The sequence below is a fragment of the Cricetulus griseus genome, assembly GCF_003668045.3.
Source record: "Cricetulus griseus strain 17A/GY chromosome 1 unlocalized genomic scaffold, alternate assembly CriGri-PICRH-1.0 chr1_1, whole genome shotgun sequence".
Taxonomy (NCBI): Eukaryota; Metazoa; Chordata; class Mammalia; order Rodentia; family Cricetidae; genus Cricetulus; species Cricetulus griseus.
The window spans coordinates 230,869,340-230,890,382 of record NW_023276807.1 but is presented as its reverse complement, the minus strand read 5'-3'; the positions used below and the strand labels follow the sequence as shown (position 1 = coordinate 230,890,382).

At 44.5% G+C, this 21,043-nt stretch overlaps 1 protein-coding gene across 2 annotated transcripts in view; it reads right to left on the bottom strand.

The window, feature by feature from the left end:
* Positions 1 to 646: 646 nt before the first annotated feature.
* LOC100769471 (TSC22 domain family protein 1) overlaps positions 647 to 21,043 on the bottom strand; it is a 94,309-nt gene continuing 73,912 nt past the window's right edge. Inside the window, exons 1-3 of one of the 2 annotated variants that reach the window (XM_027390118.2) lie at positions 3,574 to 3,908; positions 3,118 to 3,166; positions 647 to 2,002 (exon numbers count right to left, since the gene is read on the bottom strand). In XM_027390118.2, the coding sequence (XP_027245919.1) occupies positions 1,745 to 2,002; positions 3,118 to 3,166; positions 3,574 to 3,698 (432 nt within the window). In that variant the 5' untranslated portion in view covers positions 3,699 to 3,908 and the 3' untranslated portion in view covers positions 647 to 1,744. Of the gene's footprint in view, positions 2,003 to 3,117; positions 3,167 to 3,573; positions 3,909 to 21,043 lie in introns of those variants that run through there. The other variant, XM_027390115.2, reaches the window with a different exon arrangement.

Genomic DNA, 21,043 nt, shown 5'->3' with positions numbered 1-21,043 from the left:
CATGCCCCAATTCCCATTGGGTCAAAGAGCTTAGCTGAGATCCTGGGACAGACTATGGAGCTAACCCTAGCCTGTTGTCTCCAGGACCCTGCTTACTCCTGCTTCAGGCTCCACTGTGTTTATTCTGAGCCATTTTACAAATCATCCAAGTCCCCAATCCTACCTGCCTCAAGCCCAATACATCCATTCGACCCCCAGGATAGTATCTAAAAACAGAATTCCTCCAAGGGGCGAGAAACTCCCTGTGGGAAGACAGTCTGTGCTTCACACACTGAGTTCCTGCCTTTGCTCCTAACCCGGAATACACACAGGATCAGGCTCCCTCCCCCTCAGTTTAGGAACCACACATGGTTAAGTTCTACATAAGTGCTTAGAATTTTAAATGGGGGAACTGAAGAGACTATCTTTTTTATCACTCCACAGGGGTGAAGTGACTTATCCGAGGCCCTCCTTCACTGCCTCTTGCTTTAGCCAAGCAATGCAATGTCAGCAAGCGTTCATGTCCTCTACTTCTACAGTCAAACTGCTGGTGTTCCTACTTTGTCCAGGCCCTTCCACTCCCTTTCAGATTTTCCTCAACTGCTGTAACTTCATCGGGAACAGCTGTGGAAATGGCAATTATATTAACACTGTCATGCGGAAACACTTGTTTATCAACATTTTATATGCTTTATTGAAAGGTGACAAGGACAACAGCTAAATACAGTGATAACTGTAAAGAGAACATGCACAGAAACATATGCACAGAACTACCATACAGGTGATATGCAGAAACCCCTACTGGGAAATCCATGTCCTTAGTAACTGACCATTTCTCCAAATATTCAACCAGCTCAACCGAGAAGACCAAATCGGTGAATAGGGCTTTACTTCGAGATATTCAGCAGCTAGATTTCAGATTACACCAAGTGACTAACTGTGCCAAATTCTTAACATTTCTTCAGGTGTGGTTTTTGTCATGAAACAGTTTTTAGGTAGGTCTCTCTATAGAGGACAACCCACACCTTTTCAGACGGCCAATGTAACATCTAAATTTCAATCTGTACAACCTAAACAGTAGTTACGGTCCTCTATTGTACAAGTTCGTTACACTACATACACAAATATACAATAAGCAAAACAACCTTCATAATGATAGCGCCTAGGTCCCAGCTACCTGTCACTGTTTTGTCACTAACAGTTTTGTGTCTTCGATGTTTCAGAAAAGAGGGACAGTAAGTACTACTGCGTTTTATAAACTTTGGTGACAGTTGTCGGTTTGTAAAATGACTGAATCTCCCACCCCCCACCCCTGCCCCTCATTGCAGTCTTGTTTCTGGCCTCTCTTTCAAGTTCCTTGAAGGGAAGGAGAGGAGAGCACAAAATCCAGGAGCATCCCACCTTCCGAGCCTCATGCAGGCAAGCCCCAGAGCTCTTGGAAGCAGGGTGGGCGGCTGGGAAGGGTTGAAAAGGCACACAGCTCCTCAGCATCAATTAAACCATTCCTCAGACATCTGCCAAGCTGCACAGGGCAAATCCATGCTCATTCTGATTAACCTTTAATTCACTCAACTAGTACATTTTCTTCAAGCCAAAAGCAAATGAGTGCTTAATACTGGGGAAAAGCGAGAATGGCATGTGTGAGTCTCACGTCTCTTGAGGACGGCAATGAAATGGGTGACTGTGGAGGTGGTCTCTCGCTAGCACATCTCTTCGGCCTGTTCAGTTCAGACAGCAGCAGCCAGTCCTGTGGGGGCATAGCAGGCTATGCGGTTGATCCTGAGCCCTGGGACGCTGGCTGTGCAGGGGGTTGTGTGGTCCCCTGTGGCTGCGTGGTGGCCGGAGGGGAGCCAGTCTGCAGCTGGGCCTGAAACTGGGCAAGCTGCTCCGGACTGGCCAGTGTCTTCAACAGATTGTTCTCCTGCTCCAGCTGGGAGTTTTTCTCTATTAGTTCTTTGATCTGTTCCTTCAGAACCTCCACTTCCTCTCTAACTGCATACATCAAATGGCTTTTCACCAGATCCTGAAAGGTAGAGGGAAAGAAAAGGTTTAGCTTACTATGTCCTGGACTCTGGCTTTCTGAAGGCCTTTCTTAGCTCTCCCTAACCAATTACATATTCTGCCTCCAAAGAACGTTAAGGCACACTTGTGGAAATCTGCGCATAATCACAACTGCACAATACTTAAGTTTAATGTATAAGTGATCAAGCTTTCCAAAAGTCTCTAGACTTTCTCTGCAGACATTAGCCAAGGATGCCTACAGTCCAGTTTCCAATTCAAGATGGCAAATCGCACCGGGGCTCCGTTCCGGCCCTGTGTTCCCATCCAGGCCCGGCGGCCGCTTCCCCGCCCCCAGGCCCTCCCAGCATAGGGAGCGCCTCCTCCTCCTCCTCCTCCCTCCCTCGGCACCGGCTGCAGCCAGTTCCTACAGAGCGCGTTGCCGCATTTTCTTCCCTCCACCTCTACTCCCCCCCACCCCCCAGCGATTAAGCTGACATCACAGAAACCTGGGCCGACGTCGTAGCCAATGAGAGCCCGAGTTATTTATAGCTCTGAATTAAAGGTTCAGAGTTTGCCTAGCAACAGTGGGCAGAGAATCCCGTGAGAAGAGCCACAGGCGCTGCTCCAATAACAAAGAACGACCAAGGCGGAAATAAAAAATAGGAGAAATCCAGGAGCAGGCCGAGAAAACAAAACTTTTCTCCCATTCTCCTTCTTTGTGCAGCCGCAGCACTGCGGGAGAGGTTCTGGTATGATCTAGTCACCCTTCCCCGGCTCCTCTCGGCGGGGACTCCCTCCCTCTCTCCCAGCTCCCCAGTAAAATCTCAGGGTGCCTAGTAAAGCCACGTTACAGAAGGTGCTCCCAGGGAGAGCAAAGGGCAAGCTGCGCTGCTGTTTTCCTTATCCCAACACTAAGTGAAATGGGTTCAGGGCAGGGGCCTTTCTCCCTCCAGGGTACGTGGCTTGTCTCCATGCTGGCTGAAACAGCGAGCTAGCACTGGCATTTCTGACTGTATTCTGTTGAGGAGTAACCAGCACCATCTGGATTTAGCTAAGGGATGCAATGGTCCTTCCAAGACATCTCCGGGTTTGTGCTGTGCCCACGCTGAGTTCAAGTAATTTTTAATCAGTACATACCATAGCTTGCTCGATTTTGTTGTCGATAGCTACCACACTTGCACCAGAGCTGGAAGAGAGGATAAAAAAAAAAAAGAGATCATCGGTAAATGGAATTGATCTTCAACATCCAGAATAAGATCTCTGAATTCAAATGGCGTTACAAGCATCATATTTCGAATATCCTTTAACGCTACAAAATGCATAATACTCCAAATTACTAGCAACTATCGAATATCCAGGCATTTCCCTATTTTAGGGAGCCACAAAGGGCTAAATTACATAATGAGAGAAAGCCTGTTTTCGAGCCAGATCTGTGAAAATAAGGATCTTTTAGCCATTTCAAAAAGCAACGTCTATGTCACAGTAACCCTCGGCATGGACAAAGGAATTCGCATGGCTATCCTGTACCTGCATTCCCGCAAGTCAATTTACTCTTGAGTCAATTTTAAACCAACTATCCCAGCTGACATTTACCTATTGTCAAGTCTCACAGAAGCGTTTTCAGTTCCCAGCAAAGACGACAAGAAAGAAATCGAAAAATGTCTCAGTTGGTAAACTCCTAGATCCATCGCCACTGGTCTACACCATTGGGATTTCATGCAAATGCAGCCAAAAACACCCTCGTGGAAAAAAAAAAAAAAAAAAAAAAAGAGGAGCGAGCGGGAGGGAGGAAGGGAGGGAGCACCCGCAGCCTGGTTGAGACTAGAGAAAGCCTCCTAGCTGTCTGCAGCCCGGGGCGTGAGAACCGCACAGCAGCGCTGGCAAAAATGACCCGGCGTCTGCTGCGGCGACTCGCTCCAACCCGGCAGCCGGCTCCACTCCTCTAGAGGAGGCCGCCCGGCCCCAGCGCCACATATAGGCGGCGAGGCGCCGCGCCGATTGGCCGAGCCATAAGCCCGCCCCGCGCGTTCCCGGGCTGCGGCCCCTCCCGGTGCCCAAGGCGGGGTGGGGGTGGGGGGGGAACTGGGCGCCGCCTCCTCCGAGGGCCGCGTCAGGGTCCCCGAAAGCGCCCGGTGCCCGCATGCTTACGTCTAAAGAAGTCAGACCTGTCTCCAGAGCCGCCAGTCCCCGAGGCGCTGAACCCTGCAAGCTTGCTATTTGCAAGCACGGCGGAGCTACTTACTGGGCATGCCCAGTCCCACCACTAAGACTCAGGAACGCCAGCGTCTCGATTTCAATTACTGGGTTCTTACAAGAAGCAGTAACGGGAGGCTTTAAAGGCTATATTATGTGCAAAGATAATAACCCTGCTGTAGGAATTCCTTTTCAATGCTAATGAGTTCAAAGGATTATTACAGCGCTGCCTTTTTTGGTGGCAGATAGCATCACGTAAAATTTATCACTTACGTATAGAAAGCAATATTGCAGTTTTCTTTGCTAGGCAAATAAAAATCAAAGGAATCCACAAGATGAAGTGCAGGGAACCTTCCCCAAATGTCTCCAGAGTTGTAAGCCTTAAAATCGCATCACCCTAACTGCACTAGTAATTATGCCTTCTTCCATTTATAGCTAGAAGAGTCAATCTACAGGTCCAATCCCGAACAGATCTATTTTCAGCTAGTCCCTAAGGCAAAGGGTTTTCGAAGTGAGATGGCAATTCCGCCAAGACTTAATCCTTAGTTTTCTTACATCAGAGGGATTGAAATACTGTCAAGGACGTTTTCCAAAAAGCATACAATTCCTTATATGTAGCCTTTGCTCATTTGCAGTGTGTCTAGAACCAGTAAAAATGTAGAGAGAATCTGATGGTGATTAAAAATAGTTCAGCAGTCAAGAGATGCTGCCGGCTCACCCTTGTCACAGCAACCAGGTTAACGCCACCAAATCATGGTCATAAGGAGCAAAAATTACCTCTAATAATTTACATATCTGTGAAGATGTATCAATGAAGACTATGATTTGTTAACATATAACAAATAAGTTTGATGATTACATTTATGTACTGTTTGCAGTTTGAGAAAATTTTAACCTCTACAATACTGCCCTCTAATGGCATAAAGTTATAAAAACAGAGAAGAAAAATTACCAACTGCTTGGAACCACTCTAATCCATAAGCAAGTGTATTCATCACATATAATTCCAAAATAAAAATGAAACATAAATATACTACACTCACACGCAGCATGAACCCCTTCTCTCTCAAGATGGGGCTTCTTCTCCCTCAAGGATCATCCTTTCCTAAAACTGTAGTCAAAGTCTTTGGGACAATCTTTGAGGTTGACCCAAGGCTGGCCAGGGGACAACTTGGTTTCAGAAACCATCTTAAGGCAATTAAATACAAAATATATTGGATACAGCCCAAGAAGAGGCTACAAAACAATATTCTTTATATTATATTTCATGTTAGGGTTTGCTTCTGAATTAAAATGTTAGTAAACCTGTAGTTTATAATGTGAGCTGCTTGAAGGCCCAGTTTTCAGTAAAAGGGAACACAGTAAGTAAAGCCGAACGGTCATAATAACCCATTAAATAAGCATGGGTTCCCATGTCCATGAATGCTAAGTGGGGTTATTATTAGTCCTTTGCAGTTTCTGTGCTGGGAAAATTAAAGTTGTAACTATCAGTCTGTATCCTTTTAAATATTTCAACTGAACACCAACTCTAGAGGAAAGGGTCGGTATTACAGAGAGACACACCTTAAATGTAAAGGGAGCTACAAACAGAAGCAAAATCCTCTAGGGTCACATAAACACATGAAGTTAAGATTCCCAGCTGGAATTGTGTGTGTGTGTGTGTGTGTGTGTGTGTGTGTGTGTGTGTGTGTGTGTGTGTGCCCGTGTACTTCTGGAGAACTGGTTGGACCAAAGAATAGGGAAAAAAAAAAAAAACCAAAACACATCTTTCATATGCTAGATTCCCTTAAACTGGATTTTATATGAGAGGAATATGTAACTTGAAAACAGAGGCAAAGAAAATAGAGGAAATCCTCATGAACTAAAACCACTGGATCAGAATGTCTAAGACTTTCCCAGAGGTCTGCTGAGACAGGACAAGGGAACTGCAGCAGCCCTTCAGAAGACACTCCCCAATGCATGGCCCACACAAGACAGCTTCAGAGGACTCCTCGAGTACAGTAAAAGGCACAGGCGTTTGAAATTTGCTACTGTGGTCTGCATATGAGTCTCTGAATGGATTACAGCCCAGCGACCTCTGCTGTTGGTGTCAAACATGCGGAATGAGGAAGAGGATCAGAGGCAGGGCCTCTAAGGGTCCAAGGTGATCTTAGCACTTAACCAGCACTGGCTGAAGCAGGGATCCAATGATGTAGAACCTCTTTCACCATCTAGGGACTGCCAAGGAAGCAGGGAAGGTATGCACCCTGTAACCTGACCAAACTGCTCTTGTCTAGGGACCCCTGGTCACCTCACTTTCCCAGGTTCCTAGAAACCAGAAGCAGAATGACAAGTTTAACAAAACCACAGATTTCCTAGCCAAAGAAGATGTGATAAACACAGACACAGAGACAGAGCAGAGAGGAGAACAGAGACAGAAATACTCCTTAGCCATCAAAATAAAGTCCTATCATGGATGGAACCACAGAGTTTAACTTAAAGAGTTTGGCAGTCAAAGACAAATATCACATGGCCTCACGTCTAAAGAGGCTGATCTCACTGAAGCAGAGGGCAGAACAGTAGTTACCAAGGCGAGGGTGGTGGAGAAGAGGTGAATGAAGGGATGCTGGTCCAAAGCTATACAATCTCAGAATAAGTCACGAGACCTGGTGACTAGCATAGCAGCACCAGTTAATGAGGATAACTGTACCCTTTAAAGAAGCGAGGAGCGGTGGATGCTGGGTATTCTCCTCACAAAACTCAAAGCATGTGACGTCGTGCATTTGACAGTGAGCCAAATTAAACTAGCCCACTTTATATGAATATAGATATGTATGAAAATCATGTTAAATATCACTGTGTATAATTTACCTGTCAATTTAAAGCAGTACTAAAAATAAATAGAAATACCTTAAAAATGGACAGATAAACAGTGCATACTGCTTTAGTGACAGTTCCCTCCCACACTGTCACAACAAGACATAGTGTCACCAAAATGATGAAAAAGCTGCTGAATTCAACTTTCTTTGCACACTGTCTCAACAAGACCTAATGTCACCAAAAGATGAAAAGCTGCTAAATTCAACTTCTTTTGGCTAAGGGTGAAGTCTTCCCAGATGTAGAACAAAAGGAAGAGAGAATGAAAAGACCAGAGATGTAGAGAATGGCTCTGAAAAGCCAACATGCAAGCAGGGTGTGCTCTAAGATGCTGAACAGCGAAAAGGGAATTTCCAGAGAACCGTCTAAGAACAGGCCCAGAACTTGAAAATCACAAGTCTCCAGATGAAATGAGATGATCAAATTCCCGAGATGGTAAAAAATAAAGCAAAACAAAGACACCAGGATGGAGGGGCAAATCCAAAAGCTCAGATAGAAAAGGCAAATTACCAACAGAAAGTAGTATCAGGAAAAATGGTGTTTACAGCTGCCAGAAAACCATGGAACAAAGTTGTGAGAGAAGTGGCTTCATTGTTTGGGGTTCTCACTGAGCCAAATTATCTCCCTAGTACGAAGTTAGAATAACATTTTAAAGATACTTTATACAATAAGATGGAGACCGAAATCAAGAAAAAAACAGTGAGCAGGGGACACCACAGCCAAAGGCAGAGAGGTCAGACCCTGGGAAAGGGTACTGATGGGCCAGAAGGCTGTGACCTGGCAGGCCCACAGAGCAGCTGCTTGGTGCCTGGGTGGCCTGATGGAGGAGGGAGACTGCAGGAGCAAGAGAATGGGGAGGCTAAACCAGGTCTGCAGGGGCTGGGCAGCTGTTGCTAGTTAGGTATGACAGTTCTCAGGGAATCAGTCTACAAATTCAAAAGTAATTCTAAATACCTCCTCCAATCTATATGATCATTATTTTAGAGATCAAAACAAACAAACAAAAAATCCATTAAATTTATAGAGGTGATAGAAAGAATATATGTAGTGTGTGAATAGCTTAAAAGAACTAAATTGCATTTATATTTATCATAACTTGCTCATCTAATGCTCAAAACTGAAAAAAAATGTCACAGAGAAATATGGAGGTATAAAACATTAGAAATAGCTGCACCTGAGAAACAGCTATGGGGTGGGAAAGGGGAAATGCTAATTGTTTTTACATTCACACTATCATTCTTTGGGCTTGGATAAGGAAAATCTTTTAAAGTACACAAACAGAAGGAAGAATGCAAACACAGGCATACTGACCACCTACCAACAAGCATCTAGGAAACTACCCGACTTGGGACAGCCATGGCTGAAGAGCAGAGCAAGAGTAAGAAATCATACAGGACTTGACTGGTGAGGGCTGTGGAAGCCTGAGTGAAAAAAAAATCCAAGTCTAGAGCAGCAAATGGTCAGAGAACACTGCCAAATTCTGTGGGGAAGGGCCTATGGAAAAACTACTCTCCAACATCAGTTCCCATGCCCAGAACTTGATAAAAAATAAGAGATACACAAACAGAAGACAAGATTGGCAATACAAAAAAACAAACAAAAAAATCATCTAAATGACTACATGTGACAAAGATGATAGAACTTGTAGACATAGATATTAGAAACAGGGTAGGGCAGAGGAATTAGCATATTAAGACAGGTGCAAAAACACAATGAAAACTCAGATTAAATTAAAATGAAAACAACAGCATTTGAGAAGATACACTGGGTGGGATGATAGCGCAGACCTCTTGGCAGAAGTGTCCATGCTACACGAACAATAGACACTATTCAAAATGGATCACAGAAAAAAAAACTGTACGTTAAAAAGGAAGGAGGGGAGGCCCAGGCCATGGCAGATCTAAGTGGGGACAATCTCAGTAATGAATCCCTAGAAAACAGGTCAAGGACAACTCCTTTAGGAAATCATGGCAGCTTTCCTCAGACTTTATACAGCACTGACCCTAATAATCCACACAAACCCCAAGGCAAGAAATCCTGCCGCTAGCCAAAGTGAGTGCCTAAATCCAGTCAAAAGAAAATCTTAGAAACGGCCACGGAGAGCAACTGTCACAAACCGAGACAGCAGTTTCCAGCTGGCCTTCTGCTTGGAAACAATACCAGAGAGGAGACAGTTCCAGCAATATATTATGGTTATGAAGGGAAAAGTCAGAAATAGATCAATACATAATGGCGAGTTGATTTTTCACACAAATGTAAGAATTCCATGAAGAAGCGGTAGCTTTTCAAAAACTGCTCCTGTGGTCCTGGGACAATTGAATAAAGTCAAAATTCAAGAGCAGAAAAAGGAAAACAAAACCAAACAAAAACCCACCTCAACTATTCCTCACACATATGAAACATTAATCACACATAGATCATAGAGTAAATATAAAATCCTGAACCAGGAGAAATCATTCATCCCTTAAGGTTAGTTAGCAAACACTTCTTAGACATAACCCTAAAATCACAATCGAAAAAGAAAAAGGAAGTGACAACTGGGCTACCACGGAAATGCGGTTTGTTCTCTGAAGTCGGCAATACAAGAGTACTGCAAGCAACTTTAAGGTAATAGTGTAAGAAACTCAGAACTCAACAGCCCATGAGAAAAATGGGCAAACAACAAAGATAAATATATTTTTAGAAGCAAATAAACAAATGGAAAAAACACTAAGCACCAGTCATTACAAAAATGCAAACTAAAGCCACGAGATACCATTATACAGTGCACCTATCAGTGTGGTTAAAATATAACTTTACCATCTTTGACCTGCAAACACCGGCACCAACAGTCAGGTGGGGCAGTGACCCCACATACTAGGAGAGCACAAGTGCTTTTGAACAGTTAGTTAGACACACTTCATCAAAGCCAGTAATTCCAGCTCAAATTATGAAATCAATCTGCATGTGCATGCCCGGAGGGGTTTATCATAAGCACCATAAACGACACTGAAAACTAGGTAACCATGTCCCCAGCTAATGTAATGGGGTTTTACCACTCAGTAGTAAAGAGAAACGAAGTACTTAACTACTAAGGGCATGAGCAAATCTCAAATATAACACACTAAGAGGAAGATGCCAGGTGCAAAAGGCTGCAAAGCACTGGGTCCCATTTAAATATGACGTCCTAGGGAAGGGAAAAGCAGTAGGGACAGAAGACAGCTAGCCCAGAAGGGAAGGTGTAAGCATCCCTTCCATTCTAAGGACGCTTGCTGTGGGAGCTCCCTTCCAAGTCTCCAGGCAGAATAATTCAAATAGTTAATCTTTTCTTCATCTTGGTGAGAATCATCACATTCCAAAGCCAAATTTCTTCATAAATACCACTTTTGCTAAATGGTGGTAGATTATGAAAATCAGGAGCCACAGACGAAAATGACACCCCAGATTTAGAAGCTAAATGACATTCCATAAGAAACATCTGAAGTGAAAATTGTCTTGATTATGGTTCTATTTCAAGAATTTCATGCACATCTATCAAAAATGAACAGTATTTCCCTTTACTTTTACACAGCCATGGAAATAGGTGATCGGAGGTCCCTTACACACCTTAAAAATAGTTGCCTCAATCTAACATGAGGGTAACAGTGGGAAGCAGCAGAGATGAGGCGCTGGGGGCCAGATCAGCCCATGTTCCTATGTACACAGACTCAGCAAGGGCGTTTGATAGTCAGTCCCTTGGTGACCCTAACACCACTCAGCTGAATAGTTTTATTTACAGAGATAAAATAGGGGGTGGCACACAGCTCCTGAATGTCTAGTGTAGTGAAGACTGCCAGTGCACTGGAGAAGACAACACCGTGCCACTTTTGTGTGTTCAGTGAACTCTTCTGCTTTGATGAAGGACACATGTCTGTATGATGGCCTATCTGGACACTAGTTGTGGACTTTCACGGGAGAGTTTCCTCTAACTCTATGAGCTAGTCAGAATTTTAGAGAGAAACAGTCTTTATCATTTTGTTTTGATAGCCTTATTCTGTAGGTTTAGAAATGGAGACTCAAGACATGATGTGTCTATGACTTACCCACGCACAGAAACGCTTCTCAGTAGATTATATAATTAGAAGTATAGACCAGAAATTCCAGAATCAAGCACAGAGATCTAAATCATCAGATATGAGAGCCGGGATGGTAAAGAGGTCAGAAGGTGAAGGACCACCATCCAATTCAGCAGAACCTTGGTAGTCATCTAAAGCCTCCCTATTTACATATGAGGAAATCACCCACGAGACTGGAAACCCACACCCTGCCCAGATGCAGCCCCAGAGCCTACAGTATGGTGCAGGGTGTCTAGTCTGAGTGGAGACTGACTCTCCCAATCCTTCTGCTAAGGGTGCAGGGCAGGCTGATCAGACACTTGCAATCCCAGAGGCAGCAAGCTCTGCAGTCTCTCCAGGCGTTGGACAAAGTCCTGGCAGAGCAAGGCTCACCACAGCTGCAGGCTGGCACATTGCAGTACAGACATCCCTAAGAAAGATGTTCAATGGTGATGTCATAGGCCCTACAAGTTCTTCCGAGAGCCTTCAGGAGCTGTGAGAAGGGCCTGAGAGAGTTCAAGTGAACTGAGGGAATGATACTTTGTAAAGAAGGCAGACAGGCAGGCTATGTCTCTAGGGCATGTGGCCAGGAGTAAAGCAGAACAGCTAAGCAGCATGTCCCGGAAATAAGCCTTGTGCTAACCCAGTACTCCCGTGGCTCGGAGGTGCCCCTTACACACCGTCTGTGTGCAAGTCTGACCTCATTAAATTCTTCATTAGTGACAACTCAGTAAGGGAAAGGGTACAACAGGACAAAGGGAATAAAGAACTGAGAGGGCCGTGGCCAATGAAGAGGAACTCGCTGCCATTGGTGGCAGCTTGTGACTTGGCAGTAAAGGCACTTGCCACCAGACAATGTAAGCCTGGCAGTGAGGTCAACATCCCCAGACCCATGTGAGGATGAGAGGAGAGAAGGACTCCATAAAGTTGTCCTGACTTCTCCACACGCATTGTGCATGTGCAACCCTCACTCACAACCCCCCCTCCACAACACACTCACATACAATAATTTTAACAGTAAAATTTGTTAAGTTACTATTTTTTTAAGGACCAATATAATACATTTTTGCTAGAAGGATACGAACAAGAATTTTTAGTTCTCTTTGGTCGTCTTTCATTCATTTGTCCATTCTTATTTAACGAGACCAAAAGGCCAGGAACTAAAGTCACAGAGATGAATGAGTCAGAGCCCTTGCTTTCAGTGACTCGGGGGCAGGGTGGGAGGGTGTGCCATCTGATATAACAGGGTACACATCTAGGATGATGGTTCAGAGGGAGAAGTTACAGAGGGTTTCTGAGAGCAGAAGACCCTCTCTGGACCTTGAAAACAAGGTACTGGGGGTGGGGGTGGGGGACAGTGAGAACATGTGTGAAAAAGAATGGCCAGACAAATGCTGGGCCAGGCAGCAGCCATGCCAAGCCCTCCTGCCATTCAGGAGCTGAGCAGGAAGACGGAGGTCGGGTGGGAGGTGCAGAGAGAAGTATAACAGGGTCGAGGGTTGAAACAGGCCGTGGTCTGACAGGCTGTGGAGAGACGGGGATTCCTGGCAGCGGGGAATGCAACGGGATGTGTGCTTTAGTAGGGTCACTGACAATGTACAGGACTCCAGGAGAGGAAGTAAGAAAGAAAGAGACCATGAGGGAAGGGAGACACATAGGTGGCAGCTGGTGGGAAGTAAGGCAGGCAGATGACCCTCAGCTTTCCAGGTTGTTGTGGGAATGTATGGAAGGTGATGTCATTAACCAGTCAGACACTATAGCTGGGGAAGAGAAACAGGCTCTGGGAAACGGTGGCCAGTGGGAAGCACGGTCTAGAACTTAGGAGAAAGTGGGCTTAAGAAAAATGTTTAAAGATCTGATATGGCAAAAATATCCATGAGAATGGGTGAAGTTAAGAGTGGAGCTGGAGAATCACGTGTCGTGAGGGCAGCTATTTGGCAGACATCTGAGCTTTCTGCCCGTCTACGGGAAGAGACAGGAGGTGGCTAGGGTTAAGTCATTTTTTTTCAAAATCCTTGCCTGTGAGAGTAGTCTCTTAAATGAGGATACCAAAATGACAGAGATGACCTGGCAGTCGAGGGCAGGGAAGAAAGACAAGTCAAATTTACGATGACAAGTGAACTAAGTGTTCTTCACCAAAGGTGTCCTGTGAGAGAGTCCACTAAAGAGTCCACTGGATGGACAGAGGTAGACAGAAGCCGTGGCAATCAACGCAGCAGAGAACACTGTGACAGGCACAGGAACGCCTCTGTTCTTCTTCCCAGCGCCTGCATGCTAGCTGGCACTACCTGCTAAGAGGAGGGAAGTGCAGGAGGCAAACAAGGCCCAGCTGCAGAGGCCGGGATCCAGATCATTCTCCTCTATGGGGATGAGTAGGCGACACAAGAGTGTGGTTCACAATGGAAAGAACTGAGCTGTTGCCTTTTGTAAACACTAATAGACAATTAAAATGCCCAAAAGGTATTGGGAAGTGATGGAAATGGTTTGACAGCCTGGTAAAGAGAAGCCTGCCACCATGGTGAAAGGGCCAGTCAATAGGCACAATTAGCGGCAGCAATCACAAGAAATCAAACCATGAGGTGTTTTTCTCTCCAGGGAGCTGAGACACAAACACTCCTGGCAGTCATACAGAGAGTGAAGCAGACTGCTGGCAGAGGGTCACCCTGGCTGCAGAGGGACAGGAAAGACCTCACGGAGCTGCACAGGACTCAGCCTGGCCTTGCCAGATCACTAAGGGTTGCCCAGAAGGATGTCACTTCAATGGCAGGGGCAGACAGGTCCTCCTTTCTCTGTTCCAAACACCTTGACACAAGCAAAGCCTGTGTTGGCCTTGAGAAGAGCTGTTCATCAACATGACACTAAGAAGTCACACGCTGCTACAAGTGTCTGAAGTATCAAAGTACCCATAGTATCAGAAAAGTTAGACTACTCCAGACTGTGGAGCAGCCTGGCTCTACAGCCTAGGGCAGGAGTTCCCCATGGACAGAGCGCGTGGTGATTATCAGAATACCTACTGTACGGTCATACCTCCATGAGAGTGGAGACTACTCAGTAGGCTGGTTCTACACACATTACCCCACTTAACACAACTCTGAGGTACCCTTATCACCAGGAACCAAATGGGCAGAGCTCTGTGCTCATGAAACCCACATTGCACTGGGGTTGAAAAGCAAGCCTGTCAATAGGTACCTAGGTGGTGTGTGACTCAGTGGGAGGAACTGAGGGGACTGAGCTGCCGTGAGCAAGGTCAAAGATGTCCAGGGATTTAGTCTTCCAGGAAGAACTCCTTGAGAAGTAAATTTGTGCAGGACTGGAAGGAATGAGTCTACCACAGAAGAGCTTGTCACACGGAACAGCTAAGGACACAGCATCTCTGATAGTCAGGGACCCCACAGCAAAGCCATGCTGGCATGAAGCATCATGGGAATGCACAGTAACCAGCATGTGGTACAAACAACCCGTCTTGCTCTTTGATCTGGGTATCTGGAGGACTGGCTCTTCTTTGAGTTAGAGGGATGTATGACTGACATCACTCTGCACTTCAGAAGTCACGTGAGCACTTACTAGCAATGGGTGTTATAGACTGCCTCATAGTCTAAGCTAGCTTCTTCAAGAATCATTTTGGGATATTCTCACCTTCCAAAATACCCACTTTCCTGTCTTAAGTACAAATAAGTAATGTTTCCCAATCATAGAACTATCTGCCTCAAAGTTTATGCTCTACACACACGAAGATAGCTCTTATTTAAGTCTTGGTATAGATAATTTCATGAACTCATTGACTCTCATCAGGAATTCACATGATTAGACAGCTGTTAAAAACTACTTCTGAGCAAACACTACCAAAAAGAAAATGAACCCAGCTTTAACCAAATAAGAAAGAAATATGGTAACGACTTCAACTTCATCCATTTTCATGGAGGGAAAAGGTAGTTCATCACATCGAAATCTTTTCAAGCAAGGTTTCTAAAAGTCTTTTGAGCCCTCCACTGAGACTGCTTTATAGCAGATGTCCAAGATTATATATATGTATGTGTATATATGTACATATATATGTATATGTGTGTGTGTACAGATAGATTGATAGATAGATAGACAGACAGACAGACAGACAGGCAGGCCCATACGACCATCTATCCCAATACACCATTCACATGGTTGAACATGGCAATAAACAAAAGTACTGCACAAATCTAAACAGACTGAACCTTATCCAACACCAAGACACACAGGCAGACTGAGGGGCTCACTCAGTCATCTTCGAGGTATACCTGGAGCATTCAACCAGGTGCTTGTAAGCACTTGATACAGGTTCTAGTTCCATGTGAAAATGAGCCCATAAAATTTAGAGGACCAGCACAGAACATGCTCTTGGACACAAAGACACACACATACACCTCTCCCCAAACACGTAACCCCTAAAACCTAAAGAGAAGAAAATACAGGAAAGAATACAATGTCAGATCCATTAAGCCTAAGAAATTAAAACAAAACACCTGTTTATCTGAGAAAAGTAAAATGTTACAAGCTCATACATAATTTTAATAAAAATTTTAGATGCATGAAAATTTAAAAATGTATATCAGAGATCACTTAAAACCAGAGATGGTGGCACAGCAGCCCATACATGCCTGGTCTTAGAGCTGGGTCAGCACAAAAACAACTATGGAATCTGTAGTGAGACATTGTTTCTGATTTATTAAAACCTGCCTGAAGATTCAGAAGGCAAAGTCAGCCACAAGCCATAGAAGCCAGGTACACACCTTTAATCTCAGGACTCAGGATTAAAAGGTGAGTCCAAGGCCACCCAGATCTACACAAGAATGAATCAGTCTAAAAGAGAATTATAGCTCACATCTTTAATCCCAACATTAGGGAAATGTATATAAGACAGAAGCAAAGTCTCAGAGAGGCTTTTTGTTCTCCAGCCACACTGAGGAGAGGCAGCATTTTGAGACTTGTTGAAGAGCTCTTGAGTGGATCAGCCCTTTCAGCCTGAGTTAGAGCTGAGAGCTAGTGGCTGGCTGCTTTGCTTTTCTGATATTCAGCTTGAAGCTTGAACCCAATACCAGTCTCTGGGTCTTTTATTTATTGGTGTTACAGGAATCCCATTACAGAGAAACAGTTTCCTCTCCGGATGACATTTTACAGCAGCCATTTTGATGTGTGGCTTTTGATTAGAGGACCTCAAGAATTTTATGTGAATATATACCTGGGGCCACATGAAAATCTCTTCTGGGTGGGGGCTGAAAGTAGAAAAAGCTTTAGAAGCCCCGCCAGGGGCTTTGCCTTCACAATACCAGCCAGAGCAGCATGCAACCATTCTTTCACTCTGTACTCAACCAAACTGAAAAGTCTCTGCCAGGTTTCACTGCCACCTACCCAAGCTCACCTTAGCCTATTGGCTTGGAGCTTGCTTCCCTCTGTACTATCTCAGGGCCACCTGCCATTACAAGGCTGCTGGCATTTCAGTCTAATCTTTTGTGTTTTTTTATGTCCACCCTCAGAGCCTACAGCTATACCGAGCTGATACCAGCTTTTTCTTTGTCCAGTGCTCTGGTTACAAAACTGCTCTACCAAGTAGTTGGTCGCCACTCAGTTTTGTGCCTCCACTGTCTTATTTTTATAGTGTGGACAGTAAGATATAAAGACCGTCACCCAATGTGGGAAGATCACAAAGGCTGCGCTTGGCTCCCTGCAACCAAGTAGGTTAAGTGAGCTTTCTCCTTACCCTGAGGACTCTGTCATGAGCTCTCGAGTCACCCACGAAGAAGACCTCAGCAGACTAGGAAGTTGGTTCACTTATCACAGAGACACAATATTCTGTGTAGTGAGACAGGAATAAGCCCGATTCGGTGGTTCTCAACCTTGGCTGAACTTTGGAATCAAGCAGGAAGATTTTATAGAATACAGATGCTAAAGCCTGCCTCTCCAAGGTTCCAATTTTAGTGATTGGCGTGTGGTCGGTTTCCCAGGTGATTTCAATATGAAGCCAGGCCAAACAGGCTGCAGCTGCAGTTCAAGGGCAGGGATGGAGAATCTTATCCAAATGGTAAGCCAGCCCTAGGGAAAGCACAGGCGTCCTCCTCACAGGACGAGTCAGCTCTGAAAATCAAAAAAGCTGAATGGCCAGTAGCTCTCCAAAACCTTAAGTCCAGTTCAGGAATTGGTGAGACAGTGTCTCCTCTGGAAGGCAAGTTGGCAGAGGACAGGGATCCCATTTTGATAGTCTGTGATCAGAGGGCCCTGGCTAGACCCATCTGAGAGGCAACATATAATGGAACCTTCCTGGGGTCCAAGACCATGAACAATCACAAGTCAAGAACCCGGAGTTCAAGCCACACAGCCAAAACCTGAGAGACAGCCAGGGGAGGCAGCTGTTGGAGTGGGAAGGCCTGGCATTGCCATACCACAGGCAGAGGGTTGGCACAAAGAGTGAAATGTCCAAGGAAACGTAGCCTCACCTTCCTTGGGTGAGAGCAGAACCTGTAACAAAGAACAGCTCTGGAGCTGGACAGTCCTGTGCCTGAGGTTGGCGAGTAGATCAACCACTGAAGGCACTTATCCACTGCGAGGCTCGACACTGGCTGGGGTCGGGGTGGGGGATGCTGACACGCTGACACACACACACAGCTCCATCTCTCCAGCAGAGTTACTAGGGCTAAGTATGCTTTGACTTTCAAGCCTTACACAGGCAGGTCTGTGGGCAGATCGTGAGGCTACGCTTGTCTCTCCCACTCCCTTTACAATCTGCCCACACACAACAAAGCTAAGGGTAACTAGCAGAGGACCCTCACAGGCAAAGGACAGCTTCCAAAGTGAAGACACTTGTGGTGGATATCGAACACCGGGTACAGGCCATGTACCAGCATGACTCAGAAAAGTCCTCACGTTCACCCAGGCCTCTTCCCCACTGCTGCACCTGCATGGCTCCAATCTCCAACACGGCTGTCTCTACACCCCGTGCTAATCCTTCCCCCTACTACATGGTACGTTTACTGTATTGATTTTTTTTACAGCAGCTTCCCTGTTTTGCTCTTCTTCGTGTATCTATCTAATTTCGTTTCTGCATGTTTTCACTATTCGGCCATCTTAGTTTTTCTCACTGTTTTGTCTTTCCACTTCACAGCCTTCTCTCCTCTCCCTTCTTTTGTGTAACCTGGCTTTTCTCAGCCCATCCCTTTCCTCCCCCTTTCTTTATTTCACTTCTTTTCCACTCAGAGTCATCCTCTCTAAGTTTGCCCTGGATAATTTTTACCTTCTCGGCCCCATCTATGCTGCTTTTGTGGTTTTCTGTTGTATAGCCACTGGTAATGATTAGCAGGCTGTAACCAATCCTAAGTCCGTTCTGTATCTTGCTCAGGTTGGTGGTGGTCCAGCAGTCTGTTTGCTCCTCTCTGGGTGGTACTGTGCTTTCCCTAGGGCTGGCTTACCATTTGGATAAGGTTCTCAAGAGTAAACTGTCCATAAGAAGAGCCTCAAACAGTACTGAGAACTATCCACACTAAGAGATGTACAAACCACAGAAGAGGAACCACAGAGCACAAACAAGCCCAGAGATGTGCCTTCTCCAAGAGATCACCAAGTACTGAATCCAAACATACAGAAATGAGTACAATGTAGGAGTTGAAGATTTTAAAACTTTATCTGTAAAACTGAGGAACAACTCACCTCCCTCACAACACACAAATGAGATGAATAAAGTAACAAAATCATATCAGGACCTAGAGAAGGAAGCCAGCAACAGATAAGGAAATGGCAAAAACGGATGAGAAAAATCAGCGAGTTATGGATTTAAAAAGTCAGCAACATGGAACACAAATTCAGTCCAGAAAATGAGATTTTTTAAGGACAATAAAAGAAATGGAATGAAAACTTAAGGAATCAAATAAAAACCAACAGATCAACCAATAGAAAAAGGTTATGAGGTCTGTAAGACAAGAATGAACAAACAATTCACCTATACATCAATAATGAAGAGGGTATAATCGCAAATCCCAACAACTCTGGGGTAAGGTCAAGAAAACAAACATAATACTCCATAGGCTGGAACAAGAAGCTAGGGAAAAACTGAACTCACAGAAATCCATCCAATAAAATTACAGGCATTTCTGAACTCCGCAAAAAAGGAATGGGCATCTAAACACCAGAGGAATTTAGAATTCAAAACAGATATGACTAAAGATGAGCCTCTCCATCACACACCAGTCAAGATGCCAAAAGTAACTTGAAACACAAAGAAAAAAATAAAACAAACCCATACCAACGTACTTGGGAAAGCAAACACATCAAAGTAATACTGGGCTTCCCAACAGAAACCCTAAAAACTCAGGAAAACATGGAGCTCTATTTCAAGTTCTGAAAGTAAATAGCTTTCAGGCAAAATGGTTATATCCAGAAAATTTTACCTTTCAAAACTGATGGAGAAATAAGGTTATCCCAAGGCAGGCGTGGAAGAAGGAAGTCTTGGTAAACCTTGGTGAGGTACTCCAGTCCACGAGACAGTGTACAACCTAGACACTCAACAATTACAGGAAAGATCTCTTAACACTGCTTTAGATCATCAGACCTGACATCTGCAGGATGCCTCTCTGCAAACCACAGGGTGCCCCTTCACCATGGCAGCCTGTGATAAAGAAAATGCAAGACTTTATAGTGCTTTCGCCCCTCAAACAACCCATGTCACAAAACCCTAGAGAGAAGGCAGGGCTGGCCTGCCATCAAGTGCTATTTAATTTTGCAGGAAGCAGTCATTTTTCTACCACACCAGAACCCAGAAGTTCATGATTCACTTCACCATTAATAGGAAAACAAATGCAGACAAACAAAGAGCAGCTGGTATCCCAGGGTGTTTAAAAGCAAAGGTCCACTCTCTTGCCAGGGCCTCTCTATCCCTTCCAACCAGCCCTGTCTACTGCCCCATATTCCGAGTACAGTTTAGAAAGATTAGAATTTAAGATTCTGGCATATAAAATGTTTAACATTTAACCACATAGAAAAACTTAGATTTGGGTAACCAAGAGCTTGTTGTACATGGAAGCAAAGGGAATCTACAAACATACAACCCTGCCACCTTGTGGAACACATTCAAAATTACAACCTCTGAGCCAAAGCTTTTTAAATACTAAAAAATATTAATCAAGATAACATTTATTTTAAAACATTAAGTATTGGTGTTGAGGTTCACTGACATTTATTAAATTTATTGTTATTAATGTTATGTTTAATGAAATAATTTGGGGTCAAACTAAAATTTCTTTAACAAAGCAGAAACTTGGTGTCTCATCTGACAGTTAAAACAGCCACCACCTGCATTTAATAAACAGAACCACAATATTACCATCCAGACAGCACCAACAGACCACTTTTAAACTATGAAGAAGGATTACTATAGGATCTTTCCTATTTCATAATTAGATTGTAACTAGTCGAAACGCTTCCAAGAATCTATTCATTATTTCTTGGTATCAAATTGCCATAAAAGAATTAGATCTAAAATAATAAAAAATATAGCACCATTGCCATTTTCAGAGCAACAGTTGCAGTAATGAATTCTTTAGAAAGCATAAACGATGAACCCTCCTCTGACATACTGAGGGTTAGCAGTGGCTCCTGTGAGAACATAGCTATCAGGTACAGAAACAGTGTATGAGGCTGACGTGACATCAAACCATATGAACTGTAGGTCAGGTGGCTGAATGAGGCCCAGTATGATCCTGAGAGCTCCCTGTGCCTCTGTCTCAGGTCCTCCTCCCCCCCCCCCCCCCCGCTCCCTTTCACAGTCTGCATGCCAGCCATGGGCAAACCCTTACAACAGAGCCAATGTGCAAGATGATTTAGTCAACAAACTGGACAGGATGGGCAGGCACAGAGATAAAAAGGGGGTATCTGTTCAAAATGTTTCCAAAAAGACAAAGAATCTTTTAAGGAATATTTTTCCC